General features: G+C 47.3%; 2 protein-coding genes across 2 annotated transcripts in view; both read right to left on the bottom strand.

Annotated features, from left to right (window-relative positions):
- The window catches only part of LOC121557194 (peptidyl-prolyl cis-trans isomerase FKBP14), a 34,909-nt gene extending 34,517 nt beyond the window's left edge, over positions 1-392 (bottom strand). The window contains exon 1 of the mRNA XM_041871032.2: positions 72-392. Within this exon, the coding sequence (XP_041726966.1) occupies positions 72-265 (194 nt within the window). The 5' untranslated portion in view covers positions 266-392. The remainder of the gene's footprint in view (positions 1-71) is intronic.
- A 2,571-nt stretch (positions 393-2,963) lies between these two features.
- Positions 2,964-15,417, bottom strand: part of LOC121557199 (acetylcholinesterase collagenic tail peptide) — a 39,654-nt gene continuing 27,200 nt past the window's right edge. The window contains exons 10-15 of the mRNA XM_045206865.1: positions 13,749-13,845; positions 13,508-13,647; positions 13,129-13,248; positions 4,513-4,642; positions 3,554-3,656; positions 2,964-3,469 (exon numbers count right to left, since the gene is read on the bottom strand). Coding sequence (XP_045062800.1) covers positions 3,400-3,469; positions 3,554-3,656; positions 4,513-4,642; positions 13,129-13,248; positions 13,508-13,647; positions 13,749-13,845 — 660 coding nt within the window. The 3' untranslated portion in view covers positions 2,964-3,399. The remainder of the gene's footprint in view (positions 3,470-3,553; positions 3,657-4,512; positions 4,643-13,128; positions 13,249-13,507; positions 13,648-13,748; positions 13,846-15,417) is intronic.

The raw sequence follows: 15,417 nt of genomic DNA, 5'->3' as shown, positions 1-15,417 counted from the left end.
TTTGACTGTTTAAAACTGTTTATAGGTTCAGGAAACCCTTCCTTCAATTGTTGTTTTCATAACAAACTAACCTGGAATGAAACTTTGTTCCATTTTGAAGATATCCTTCATGGTGTACCAGCAGAATGTCTCCGTACTTCGACTTGCGATGACAGAGGAAAGGTTTGTGCAGAACTGTGATTTTTACCTCGGCCTCTGGAAGTTTCCCTCCACTGACGAACACTAGCAGCGAGGTGCAAAACCAGCTCAAACAAGCCAGGAACATTTCAGAACTGATATCAGCAAAAAATTATAAGTTTTGAAAAGATAGTTGTTAAAAACTTGTAGAACTTGGAACACTCACTGGAACAAGCGCGCCTGCAGTGTCAAGACGTGGCAGTGACGTTTCATCATGCAAGTTGTTGCAGGAAGTGTACGTTTGATTGGTTGTATATTTGCATATTCCCCGCCTTCATGGGAGTGGTCGTTCTAAAATTTCTTGGCTGTGCTTTTGCATGTCAGTAGAATAATGATCCTTCTTTCAAAGTATCAATGTTGAATCCTTCAAATGATTACAGACATGTGAACGATAAACAGATTAACAATACCTGGATGCATTTTGAAACTTTTATTTACTTTTTTATTTTAACTCACATTTCTCAGTTAGACAAAAAATAAACAGACCATCAACTACTCAGTTTGGCAAAAGCTGGTTGAATATAACTTCATATGGAGAGAGATGAAACAACGTGTGTTATTGAATTTGTATCATGCTGGTGCAACATTCACATACTTCATCAATGGCTACAGTTCGATATCAGATTATTTTATAAAATAGCCCATAAACACACTATAATTCACACAATGTATAATACATATTATTGCTAAAAGGCAAAGATTATTGCACACAGTCCTACTCTGCAGTAGACCAGAGCATCAACACTCCTACTCTGCAGTAGACCAGAGCATCAACAGTCCTACTCTGCAGTAGACCAGAGCATCAACAGTCCTACTCTGCAGTAGACCAGAGTATCAACACTCCTACTCTGCAGTAGACCAGAGCATCAACACTCCTACTCTGCAGTAGACCAGAGCATCAACAGTCCTGCTCTGCAGTAGACCAGAGCATCAACACTCCTACTCTGCAGTAGACCAGAGCATCAACACTCCTACTCTGCAGTAGACCAGAGCATCAACAGTCCTACTCTGCAGTAGACCAGAGCATCAACAGTCCTACTCTGCAGTAGACCAGAGCATCAACAGTCCTACTCTGCAGTAGACCAGAGCATCAACAGTCCTACTCTGCAGTAGACCAGAGCATCAACAGTCCTACTCTGCAGTAGACCAGAGCATCAACAGTCCTACTCTGCAGTAGACCAGAGCATCAACAGTCCTACTCTGCAGTAGACCAGAGCATCAACAGTCCTGCTCTACAGGACACCCTACACACAAGCATCAACATGCAGCGGCAGCAAACACATTAATGTCACTTCATACATGTATAAATACAAATAGGTCCTTATCGTGAGAGGACATGTGTTCTCAATTAATTAAATAAAGATTAAATACAAGCAGAGCTATTTACACAGTCCTAATTTGCATAAATACAGTATCAAACCCTTCTTTGGAAAATTAAGGTTCTTAAATGGGTTCTTCCTCAGCTCTTAAGGTTCCTTGGAGAACTCTTGTCCGATAAAGAACCTTTGAGTTAAGTGTAGGGTTCTTGACGCGGCGTCTACGGTTCTATAGAATTCTAAAAGGTTCTTGAAATGTATGGAAGCCTGCAGATGTTTCCCTTTCAAAGCACACAGCTAATTGGCCAGTCTTAACTAGTGCTGATTTTTCAGTGTAACATTTATAGTGTTGATTCAAGAGTTAAATTAACACTCATAGGTGTAAAATAACCCCAGTGTTGGTGTTAATAACCAGAGTTTAACCAAAACCACACCCATCATTATTATATTTCCCAGCATGCTCTAGTGCAGTTTAATTTTTTTAATTGTTTGTTTTTAATATCTATGTTTTAGCATGTACATTGATTCATTCATTAAATCTTATACTACTCAAATATAAATAAAATACTTTTTCTAAACTATTCCAATCTGTTACTTGGACATATGTACCGGTTACTGAAATTATTGTCCCAGTTTAGATGTTTAAGGTAGTCTCATATCTTTTTCTTCCCAACTCTGGCAGTCATTCTGAATGCAGGTGGCAGGTGAATAAAAATTCCAAATGTTGAATATCCCCTCTCTGGCAGGATTCCAATAGGATTTACACATCACTTTGCAAGCCAGCATAATGTGACTTTCAGGCCTGATGTGGCCTGTAAACCAGGAGTTTCAGACCACTGTATTAGGGTAAAACTACGCCCTCAACAGAAGGCCTTATGAAATATGTATTGTATTGTCTTAAATACTAAAGAAAAATGTATGACAACATATTCACTTAGTATCACACTTGGTGAAGGCTATAGGACTGAAAATTAAAGAATGCAAAACAAATTCATGGGTGGTACTGGTAACTGTAAAATTCACTCGAAAAGGCACCCTGGGAAATATGCAAATAAGGCTTAAAAAAACGCTACAGCAGGGCTATTCAATTCCGGTCCTGGAGGGGCCAGAACATTTTTGTATGTTTCTTTAAAAACCCTCCCATTTATGGCTCTTCGGACCCTAAGACGGTTCCGCTATGGCATCGCTCTCAATAACTTTATTTGGTTCCAACTTGCACCTTTGTTTTTTTTAAGAGCGTAGTGAGGAAACTAAAGTTACAGAATGCATCTTCACTCACTCTGCAGAGGAGTGGTAAAGACACCATCACTGAATTAACAGTCAACGGCTCACTCTGCAGAGGAGTGGTAAAGACACCATCACTGAATTAACAGTCAACTGGCTCCGTCACATTTGACTCTCAGTCTAAATTCATACAAGTGGTCAGAGGTTGCTAGCTACGTGCTGGACATGGTAAAATACCTTTTTTTGAAACATCAAGCTTAACTTTACTGCAATATTTTTAGCTTATATACATTACAATCATACTGTATAGCTAACTGTATAGCTGACACATATTGCGCAATTAGCACCAGTGTCTTCTAATATTCTTTAACAGTGTTACAGCCAGAGATGCCGTCGTAAAGCCACTAGAACAGTCCAGTCATGCGGCCAAACCCAGACAGACAGAATAGAGGGGTCTCCTGTGGCCATAGCTGTCCCTCAATGGTAGCTTAGAGGAATTTTTGTACACACAGTCTGAAAAGTGCTGCGGACGTTCAGTCCGGTATAAGTTCTCTTTACGCGTGTCCTTCTTCCCGGAAACACTCCAGAACAGAGCTGAAGTATAGACCACAAATAGAGAGGCACGCTGAAGGTGGACCAATCACAATTGGTAATACTGTAATGCTGCCATCTTCTCATTGGCTCAGGTGAAGTATTTGCAGCCAGTAGAATCGATGGAACAGGACTCAGTACACCGGAGATGCCCAAAAGACCTTCAACAAGAGAGATTACCCATTATAACAGGTGTGTGTGTGTGTGTGTGTGTGTGTGTGTGTAAAGAGAATCTGGGAACATACCCAGGGAGATATGATGTGCAGGTCTGGTAGGCAAAGTCTTTTCCATCACACTCCTCCATGCCCTCATGACGATAGCCATCTCCACAGTATGCCCACCTACAATCTGAGGGAAGGAGAGAGAGAGAGAGAGAGAGAGAGAGAGAGACAGACACAGACACACAGAGACAGAGACAGAGACAGAGACAGAGACAGAGACAGAGACAGAGACAGAGACAGAGACAGAGACAGAGACAGAGACAGAGACAGAGACAGAGACAGAGACAGAGACAGAGACAGAGACAGAGAGAGAGAGGGAGAGAGAGGGGGGCGGGAGGGAGGGATTGTTAATTGCTTTGGCACCCATATGCATTACGTTGATGCTGATACAGCATTTGAAGCTAATTTAATTAAGTTGGAGAAATAGTGACAGGCTGACGGAAAGAGAGGGGAGGAGAGACTGATGATACAACTGTAATGGTCTCTATTTCCTGGTTTGTCTCTGTCATTGTCTGTTTGGACAGAGGGCTAGAGGCTGATGTGTGTGTAACTGTGTATCTCTTTGTCTGTACTGTGTGTGTGTGAGTGCATGCATTTCCTATTGCGACTTTATCAATGTCATTGCCTGTAAACTTTGTCTGTGTGTGTGTGTGATTCTCAGTGTGTGTGTTTCTGTGTGTGTGTGTGTGTGATTCTCAGTGTGTGTGTGTGTGTGTGTGTGTGTGTGTGTGTGCGCGTGTGTGTGTGTGTGTGTGTGATTCTCATTGTGTGTGTTTCTATATGTGTGTGTGTGTGATTCTCAGTGTGTGTGTGTGTGTGATTCTCAGTGTGTGTGTTTCTGTGTGCGTGTGTGTGTGATTCTCAGTGTGTGTGTGTGCGTGTGTGTGTGTGTGTGTGTGTGTGTGTGTGATTCTCAGTGTGTGTGTGTGTGTTTGTGTGTGTGTGTGTGTGTGTGTGTGTGTTTCTCTGTGCATGCGCCTTACTGAGACAGGCATCAGTGATGACGTTGTTTCCGTCGTCACACTCTTCTTCGTTCTGCGCCAGTCCATCCCCACACACACCCACCCGCTCCGGAACCTTCTCTGTCTCTGTCGACTGAAGCACCTGGAAGGGCTACAACACAGTTTACACAACAGGGTCCTATTAGTTAAGGCACACCGTAACAACAGGGTCCTATTAGTTAAGGCACACCGTAACAACAGGGTCCTATTAGTTAAGGCACACCGCAACAACAGGGTCCTATTAGTTAAGGAACACCGTAACAACAGGGTCCTATTAGTTAAGGCACACCGTAACAACAGGGTCCTATTAGTTAAGGCACACCGTAACAACAGGGTCCTATTAGTTAAGGCACACCGTAACAACAGGGTCCTATTAGTTAAGGAACACCGTAACAACAGGGTCCTATTAGTTAAGGAACACCGTAACAACAGTCAAGTGACTGCAGGCCGCCCAACAACCTGCCCGCTTGACCCCATCCCCTCCTCTCTTCTCCAGACCATCTCCGGTGACCTTCTCCCCTACCTCACCTCGCTGATCAACGGACTTAAGTGAGGACAGTGCGGGTGCATCAGAGAGACAATTTCACGGTCGCACTACTGTTTTGAAGCTGAATGTAATGATTATCAGTTTTCTACATGTGTACTAATATTCAGACACATTCACTAGTTGCTGTCTTTATCAATAAATGTTGCTATGGTGTGAACAGGAAATACAATTGTTTTTTGATTGAAGTAATACAGTGAAGACAAGGTTCTTCAGGAAATTAGCACACAGTGCTGTCTAAAACAAACTGTAACCTTGTACTAAATGGATTTTGAGTCATGTATGCATTTATCTACTATAGGTTACTGTAGTAGCTAAATACAATATACTTATGCTAGCCAACGTTTAATTATTGCTGCGTTATGAAAGGAACTAGACACGGACACGAATGGTCTGTTTAGTGTGTTAACACACTATTGGTAGTCTGTTGTAACCAAGTATTGGTGCTAAACTGTGTGTTATTGGATGCTAGCATGCTAGTTAGCTATGGTGTCATAGTTAGGCATCGTGGGCTGTTGTGGGTAGTTACTGTAGGTTGGCATTGTCTTCGGTGTAGCACGAAGCTAGCTAGCTAGCCGTTTTTCGAACAGAGTCAACACAGTAGCCATTGTGTGCTGTACTGTGGCAGCTAAATACAATATATTTGTGCTAAGCTAGCCAACGTTTAATTATTGCTGCGTTATGAAAGGAACTAGACACGGACACAAATTATCTGCTTAGTGTGTTAACACACTATTGGTGGTTTGTTGTGACCAAGTGTGTCACGATCGTCTGACGAATGAACAGACCAAAGCGCAGCGCGTTGAGTGAACATGACTTTATTAACTCAAAGTCTGGAACAAAACAACAAAACAAGAACGATTCGTGAAGTCCTCTGCTAAACTGACAGAACATGGAACAAAAACCCACAAACACACAGTGAAACCACAACAGTTTAAATATGGCTCCCAATCAGAGATAACGAGCCGACAGCTGACACTCGTTACCTCCGATTGGGAGTCATATGACTAATCACCAAACATAGAAATGAACAACTAGAAACCAACATAGAAATACACCCAAAAGAAAATGAACAACCCTGGCTCAATAATCAAAGTCCATGGAGCCAGAGTGTCACAGTACCCCCCTAAAGGTGCGAACTCCGGGCGCACCAACCTACAGTCTAGGGAGGGTCTGGGTGGGCGTCTGTCCATGGTGGCGGCTCTGGCACTGGTCGTGGTCCCCCACCCCACCATAGTCACTACCCGCTTACGTAGCCTCCTCCAAATGACCACCCCCCAACTAAACCCCACAGGATTAAGGGACAGCACTGGACTAAGAGGCATCACCGGACTCAGGGGCAGCACCGGACTAAGGGGCAGCACCGGGCTAAGGGGCAGCACCGGGCTAAGGGGCAGCACCGGACTAAGGGGCAGCACCGGACTGAATGGCGGATCCTGGCTGGCTGGCTCTGGCGGATCCTGGCTGGACGGCTCTGGCGGATCCTGGCTGGACGGCTCATGGCTGGCTGACGGATCTGGCTGCTCATGGCTGGCTGACGGATCTGGCTGCTCATGGCTGGCTGACGGACCTGGCTGCTCATGGCTGGCTGACGGACCTGGCTGCTCATGGCTGGCTGACGGATCTGGCTGCTCATGGCTGGCTGACGGATCTGGCTGATCCTGTCTGGCGGAAGGCTCTGGCTGATCCTGTCTGGCGGAAGGCTCTGGCTGATCCTGTCTGGCGGAAGGCTCTAGCGGCTCCTGTCTGGCGGAAGGCTCTAGCGGCTCCGGTCTGGCGGACGGCTCTGAAGGCTCATGGCAGACGGGCGGCTTTGCAGGTTCAGTACAGACGGGCGGATTTAGCGCCGTTGGGCAGACGGGCAGTTCAAGCGCCGTTGGGCAGACGGGCAGTTCAGGCGCCGTTGGGCAGACGGGCAGTCCAGGCGCCGTTGGGCAGACGGGCAGTTCAGGCGCCGTTGGGCAGACGGGCAGTTCAGGCGCCGTTAGGCAGACGGGCAGTTCAGGCGCCGTTGGGCAGACGGCAGACTCTGGCCGTCTGAGGCGCACCTTAGGCCTGGCGCGTAGTGCCGGAACTGGAGGTACCGGGCTGAGGACACGCATCTCAGGGCTAGTGCGGGGAGAAGGAACAGGCCGGACCGGGCTGGCGACGCGCACCGTAGACTTGGTGCGGGTGGCAGGAACAGGCCGGACCGGGCTGGCGACGCCGCACCGTCAGTTTGGTGCGAGTGGCAGGAACAGGCCAGGTCGGGCTGGCGACAGCGCACCGTAGACTTGGTGCGGGTGGCAGGGAACAGGCCGGGTCGGGCTGGCGACGCGCACCGTAGACTTGGTGCGGGTGGCAGGAACAGGCCGGACCGGGCTGGCGACGCGCACCGTATCCCTGGTGCGAGTGGCCGGAACAGGCCGGGTCGGGCTGGCGACGCGCACCGTATCCCTGGTGCGAGTGGCCGGAACAGGCCGGGCCGGACTGTCGACGCACACCGTATCCTTGGTGCGTGGAGCAGGAACAGGCCGGGCTGGGCTGTCGACGCACACCGTATCCTTGGTGCGTGGAGCAGGAACAGGCCGGGCAGGGCTGTCGACGCACACCGTATCCTCTGTGCGTGGAGCAGGAACAGGCCGGGCTGGGCTGGCGACGCACACCGTAGGTTCTGTGCGTGGAGCAGGAACAGGCCGGGCTGGGCTGGCGACGCACACCGTAGGTTCTGTGCGTGGAGCAGGAACAGGCCGGGCTGGGCTGGCGACGCACACCGTGGGCTTGGTGCGTGGAGCAGGAACAGGCCGGGCAGGGCTGTCGACGCACACCGTATCCTTGGTGCGTGGAGCAGGAACAGGCCGGGCAGGGCTGTCGACGCACACCGTATCCTTGGTGCGTGGAGCAGGAACAGGCCGGGCAGGGCTGTCGACGCACACCGTATCCTTGGTGCGTGGAGCAGGAACAGGCCGGGCTGGGCTGGCGACGCACACCGTGGGCTTGATGCGTGGAGTAGGAACAGGCTGGTCCGTACTGGGAACACACACCACTGGCTTTAACTGGGGATCAGGAACGGGCCGGACCGGACTGGTAACACACATCAGTCTCTCACGCCGTGCCGCAACAACTTCCCTTCCTCTACTCGCCAATGGCTCCCGTAATCCGATAGCCTTCTCTCCACGTCTCCCTGTGGCCGCCTCCTGCTGCCCAGCCGCCCAAGCCATGTGCCCCCCCCAAAAAACTTTTTGGGGTTGCCTCTCGTCCTTCCAACGATGATGGCCCTGCTGACGCCGTTGCTCCTCTCTCGCCAGGGCCTTGATCTTCCCCCAAGGTCCCTTGCCCCCGAGCATGTCCTCCCAGGACCACGATTTGCCCACCTGGGCCATCGCCAGCCTCTCGATCTCCTTACCAGGCGCCTCCTCCCATGTCCAGTCTCTTTGCTCCTGGACACGCTGCTTGGTCCTTTTATGGTGGGTTTTTCTGTCACGATCGTCTGACGAATGAACAGACCAAAGCGCAGCGCGTTGAGTGAACATGACTTTATTAACTCAAAGTCTGGAACAAAACAACAAAACAAGAACGATTCGTGAAGTCCTCTGCTAAACTGACAGAACATGGAACAAAAACCCACAAACACACAGTGAAACCACAACAGTTTAAATATGGCTCCCAATCAGAGATAACGAGCCGACAGCTGACACTCGTTACCTCCGATTGGGAGTCATATGACTAATCACCAAACATAGAAATGAACAACTAGAAACCAACATAGAAATACACCCAAAAGAAAATGAACAACCCTGGCTCAATAATCAAAGTCCATGGAGCCAGAGTGTCACAAAGTGTTGGTGCTAAACTGTGTGTTATTGGATGCTAGCATGCTAGTTAGATATGGTGTCATAGTTAGCTAGCTGAATAAAGTGGGTTGAGTCTACTCCTTTAAACATTGAACCGCTGTGGTTCACAACAATTCTGATTTCTAAAGGTGGAAGTTGGGAGAGTTTTTTGCTCGGGTGGTTCAGTGAAACAATTATAGTTTCTGAGGTGGAAGTTTTGGTGAGGGAGGCCCTGCTCTCTCCTCTTCCAGATGTTTAGTTCATTTCATTCCGATCTCCTCTGCATTATTGTAGCCATTTGCTACAGCCTGTCAACTATGCCTCTGCCTATCCCTGTTCTCTCCTCTCTGCACAGGCTACACAAACGCCTCACACCGCGTGGCTGCTGCCTCTCTAACCTGGTGGTCCCTGCACGCACCCCACACCTGGAGTTCCAGGTCTCAGGCAGCCTCTGGAACTGCCGTTCTGCTGCCAACAAAGCTGACTTCATCCCAGCCTATGCTAACCTCCAGTCCCTTGACTTCCTGGCGCTGACGGAAACATGGATTACCACTGAAAACACTGCTACTCCTACTGCTCTCTCCTCGTCTGACCATGTGTTCTCGCATACCCCAAGAGCATCTGGTGGTGGCACAGGAATCCTCATCTCTCCCAAGTGGACATTCTCAATTTTTCCCCTAACCCACCTGTCTATCTCCTCATTTGAATTCCATGCTGTCACAGTCACTAGCCCATTTAAACTTAATATCCTTGTCATCTATCGCCCTCCAGGTTCCCTTGGAGAGTTCATCAATGAGCTTGACGCCTTGATAAGTTCCTTTCCTGAGGATGGCTCACCCCTCACAGTTTTGGGGGATTTCAACCTCCCTATGTCCACATTTGACTCATTTCTCTCTGCCTCCTTCTTTCCACTCCTCTCCTCTTTTGACCTCACCCTCTCACCGTCCCCCCTACTCACAAGGCAGGCAATACGCTTGACCTCATCTTTACTAGATGCTGCTCTTCTACTAATCTCACTGCAACTCCCCTCCATGTCTCCGACCACTACTTTGTTTCCTTTTCTCTCTCGCTCTCCTCCAACACTACTCACTCTGCCCCTACACAGATGGTAATGCGCCGCCGCAACCTTCGCTCTCTCTCTCCCACTACTCTCTCCTCTTCCATCCTATCATCTCTTCCCTCTGCTCAATCCTTCTCCCTCCAATCTCCTGATTCTGCCTCCTCAACCCTCCTCTCCTCCCTTTCTGCATCCTTTGACTCTCTGTGTCCCCTATCCTCCCGGCCGGCTCGGTCCTCCCCTCCAGCTCCGTGGCTCGATGACTCATTGCGAGCTCACAGAACAGAGCTCCGGGCAGCGGAGCGGAAATGGAAGAAAACTAAACTCCCTGCTGACCTGGCATCTTTTTCACTCCCTCCTCTCTACATTTTCTTCATCTGTTTCTGCTGCTAAGGCCACTTTCTACCACTCTAAATTCCAAGCATCTGCCTCTAACCCTAGGAAGCTCTTTGGCACATTTTCCTCCCTCCTGAATCCTCCCCCCCTCCTCTCTCTCTGTGGATGACTTCGTCAACCACTTTGAAAAGAAGGTTGACGACATCCGATCCTCGTTTGTTAAGTCTAATGACACTGCTGGGCCTACTCACACTGCCCTACCCTATGCTTTGACTTCTTTCTCCCTCTCTCTCCAGATAAAATCCTGCGACTTGTGACTGCAGGCCGCCCAACAACCTGCCCGCTTGACCCCATCCCCTCCTCTCTTCTCCAGACCATCTCCGGTGACCTTCTCCCCTACCTCACCTCGCTGATCAACTCATCCTTGACCGCTGGCCATGTCCCTTCCGTCTTCAAGAGAGCGAGAGTTGCTCCCCTTCTCAAAAAACCAACACTCGATCCCACTGATGTCAACAACTACAGACCAGTATCCCTTCTTTCTTTTCTTTCCAAAACTATTGAGCGTGCCGTCTTTAGCCAACTCTCTTGCTATCTCTCTCAGAATGACCTTCTTGATCCAAACCAGTCAGGTTTCAGGACTGGTCATTCAACTGAGACTGCTCTTCTCTGTGTCACGGAGGCTCTCCGCACTGCTAAAGCTAACTCTCTCTCCTCTGCTCTTGTCCTTCTAGACCTGTCTGCTGCCTTTGATACTGTGAACCATCAGATCCTCCTCTCCACCCTCTCCGAGCTGGGCATCTCCGGCGCGGCTCACTCCTGGATTGCGTCCTACCTGACCGGTCGCTCCTACCAAGTGGCGTGGCGAGAAGCTGTCTCCGCACCACGTGCTCTCACCACTGGTGTCCCCCAGGGCTCAGTTCTAGGCCCTCTCCTTTTCTCCCTATACACCAAGTCACTTGGCTCTGTCATATCCTCACATGGCCTCTCCTATCATTGCTACGCTGACGATACACAACTAATCTTCTCCTTTCCCCCTTCTGATAACCAGGTGGCGAATCGCATCTCTGCATATCTGGCAGACATATCAGTATGGATGACGGATCACCACCTCAAGCTGAACCCTGGCAAGACGGAGCTGCTCTTCCTCCCGGGGAAGGACTGCCCGTTCCATGATCTCGCCATCACGGTTGACAACTCCGTTGTGTCCTCCTCCCAGAGTGCGAAGAGCCTTGGCGTGACCCTGGACAACACCCTGTCGTTCTCCGCTAACATCAAGGCGGTGACCCGCTCCTGCAGGTTCATGCTCTACAACATTCGGAGAGTACGACCCTGCCTTACACAGGAAGTGGCACAGGTCCTAATCCAGGCACTTGTCATCTCCCGTCTGGATTACTGCAACTCGCTGTTGGCTGGCCTCCCTGCCTGTGCCATTAAACCCCTACAACTCATCCAGAACGCCGCAGCCCGTCTGGTGTTCAACCTTCCCAAGTTCTCTCACGTCACCCCCCTCCTCCGCACACTCCACTGGCTTCCAGTTGAAGCTCGCATCCGTTACAAGACCATGGTGCTTGCCTATGGAGCAGTGAGGGGAACGGCACCTCTGTACCTTCGGGCTCTGATCAGTCCCTACACCCAAACGAGGGCATTGCGTTCATCCACCTCTGGCCTGCTGGCTCCCTTCCTCTGCGGAAGCATAGTTCCCGCTCAGCCCAGTCAAAACTGTTCGCTGCTCTGGCACCCCAATGGTGGAACAAGCTCCCTCACGACGCCAGGACAGCGGAGTCACTCACCACCTTCCGGAGACATTTGAAACCCCACCTCTTTAAGGAATACCTGGGATAGGATAAAGTAATCCTTCTACCCCCCCAAATTGTAAAGTGGTTATCCCACTGGCTATAGGGTGAATGCACCAATTTGTGAGTCGCTCTGGATAAGAGCGTCTGCTAAATGACGTAAATGTGCCCTTGAGCAAGGCACTTAACCCTAATTGCTCCTGTAAGTCGCTCTGGATAAGAGCGTCTGCTAAATGACTAAAATGTAAATGTAAATGTCCTATTAGTTAAGGCACACCGTAACAACAGGGTCCTATTAGTTAAGGCACACCGTAACAACAGGGTCCTATTAGTTAAGGCACACCGTAACAACAGGGTCCTATTAATTAAGCCACACCGTAACAAAACGTCTTGCAACAGAAAAACTAAAACAGCAGTTTCTTGGTGTATTTGTAATGTATAGTATTGCATCGTATAGTATCGTATCGCATCGTATAGTATCATATTGTATAGTATCGTTTAGCATCGTATAGCATCGTATAGTATAGTATCATATAGTATAGTGTAGTATCGTATAGCATCGTACAGTATAGTATCATATAGTATAGTGTAGTATCGTATCGTATAGTATCATATAGTATAGTGTAGTATCGTATACTATCGTATTGTATAGTATAGTATCATATAGTATAGTGTAGTATCGTATACTATCGTATTGTATAGTATAGTATCATATAGTATAGTGTAGTATTGTATAGTAACTGTATAGTACCTGTATATTATAGTATAGTATCATATAGTATAGTGTAGTATCGTATAGTATAGTATAGTATCATATAGTATAGTGTAGTATTGTATTGTATAGTACCTGTATAGTACCTGTATATTATAGTATAGTATAGTATCATATAGTATAGTGTAGTATCGTATACTATCGTATCGTACAGTATAGTATCATATAGCATAGTGTAGTATCGTATAGTATAGTATCATATAGTATAGTGTAGTATCGTATAGTATCGTATTGTATAGTACCTGTATATTATAATATAGTACCTGTATAGTATATTATAGTACCTGTATGGGCTGCCAGCCATCTTTGTCTTTGAAGTAGAGGGATCTCTGGTCCTTCCTGAAGGCGATGGCGTTGACTGTGTGGAGACGATCCAACTCCTCCTCACTGTCCACTACAAAGATCTACACAGAGACCAGAGAGAGTTGAAATAACTCAAGAACACATGTTGAAATAACTGAAGAACACATGTTGATTCAAGGTACAGAGATTCACAAAGAACGAAAAACTTAATACACTGAAAATACAGGAATATTGAAAATGCCCAATATAGGGACTTGATAACTATATTTTAGAATACATTTTTTTTGTGGTCAAAGTTGATGGGAAAAGGTCCTGTGTCCAAGTATTAAGCATCAGTGTGAGAGAGCCACAGAGTCTCACCGCGGGGACTTTGTGGTAGTTGCCCCGTTGTGTGTGACTGCCGTAGTGGGGGCTGGTGACTCCCAGAGGGGTGTGACAGTCACAGTGACCTGGAGGTCCTGCTACACCCGTATCTCCCTTCTCCCCTACCAGGTACAGGCCTGGGGGAAAACACACACACACACAGATCATTACACAAAACACAATAATTGTTCTTTGTGTGTGTGTGTATGTGTGTGTCCCATAGGTGGTGTTATCTTACCTGCGGCAGGTAGTCCAGGGGGACCAGGACGACCAGAGGGACCAGCAGGACCTGTAGGACCCATTGGACCTGGGGTTCCACCCTGACCCTTCATACCCTACACACACACACACACACACACACACACACACACACACACACACACACACACACACACACACACACACACACACACACACACACCTAAGGTGACCTAGAGTGGCCTCCGTAATTATTGACATGGTAGCTAGGTTTCCATCCAATTGGCGACAGATTTTCATGCGAATATTCTAAAATCCACATAAAAAACAATATCAGATTGACTTGTTGCAGATAATAGGCTGTGCGTGCTGAGGTAGTGCACATAAAAATACCTTTTGTTGTTAAATGGATTTCCCATCGCATGTTCAACTCTACTGATGGTTTTCTCACAACAAATATATAGTGTTATATAGCGTGCTAGCTGCGTGCTATAGTGCTATCTGCTATAGTGCTATAGTGCTATCTGCTATAGTGCTATAGTGCTATAGTGCTAGCTGCTATAGTGCTATATTGCTATCTGCTATAGTGCTATAGTGCTATAGTGCTATAGTGTTATAGTGCTATAGTGCTATCTGCTATAGTGCTATCTGCCATAGTGCTATCTGCTATAGTGCTATCTGCTATAGTGCTATATTGCTATCTGCTATAGTGCTATAGTGCTATAGTGTTATAGTGCTATCTGCTATAGTGCTATAGTGCTATCTGCTATAGTGCTATCTGCTATAGTGCTATCTGCTATAGTGCTATAGTGCTATCTGCTATAGTGCTATAGTGCTATCTGCTATAGTGCTATAGTGCTATCTGCTATAGTGCTATATTGCTATCTGCTATAGTGCTATCTGCTATAGTGCTATAGTGCTATAGTGCTATAGTGCTATCTGCTATAGTGCTATATTGCTATCTGCTATAGTACTATAGTGCTATAGTGCTATAGTGTTATAGTGCTATAGTGCTATAGTGCTATAGTGCTATAGTGTTATAGTGATATCTGCTATAGTGCTATAATGCTATCTGCTATATTGCTATAGTGCTATAGTGCTATCTGCTATGGTGCTATAGTGCTATCTGCTATAGTGCTATCTGCTATAGTGCTATAGTGCTATCTGCTATCTGCTATAGTGCTATCTGCTATAGTGCTATCTGCTATAGTGCTATCTGCTATAGTGCTATAGTGCTATCTTCTATAGTGCTATCTGCTATAGTGCTATCTGCTATAGTGCTATCTGCTATAGTGCTATAGTGCTATAGTGATATCTGCTATAGTGCTATCTGCTATAGTGCTATCTGCTATAGTGCTATAGTGCTATCTGCTATAGTGCTATAGTGCTATAGTGCTAGCTGCTATAGTGCTATATTGCTATCTGCTATAGTGCTATAGTGCTATAGTGCTATAGTGTTATAGTGCTATAGTGCTATCTGCTATAGTGCTATAGTGCTATCTGCCATAGTGCTATCTGCTATAGTGCTATCTGCTATAGTGCTATCTGCTATAGTGCTATATTGCTATCTGCTATAGTGCTATAGTGCTATAGTGTTATAGTGCTATCTGCTATAGTGCTATAGTGCTATCTGCTATAGTGCTATCTGCTATAGTGCTATCTGCTATAGTGCTATAGTGCTATCTGCTATAGTGCTATAGTGCTATCTG

Source organism: Coregonus clupeaformis, chromosome 24, assembly GCF_020615455.1.
Source record: "Coregonus clupeaformis isolate EN_2021a chromosome 24, ASM2061545v1, whole genome shotgun sequence".
In the NCBI taxonomy this organism is placed as follows: Eukaryota; Metazoa; Chordata; class Actinopteri; order Salmoniformes; family Salmonidae; genus Coregonus; species Coregonus clupeaformis.
Note: the sequence above shows the minus strand (reverse complement) of the source record. Positions and strands in the feature narration are given on the sequence as shown.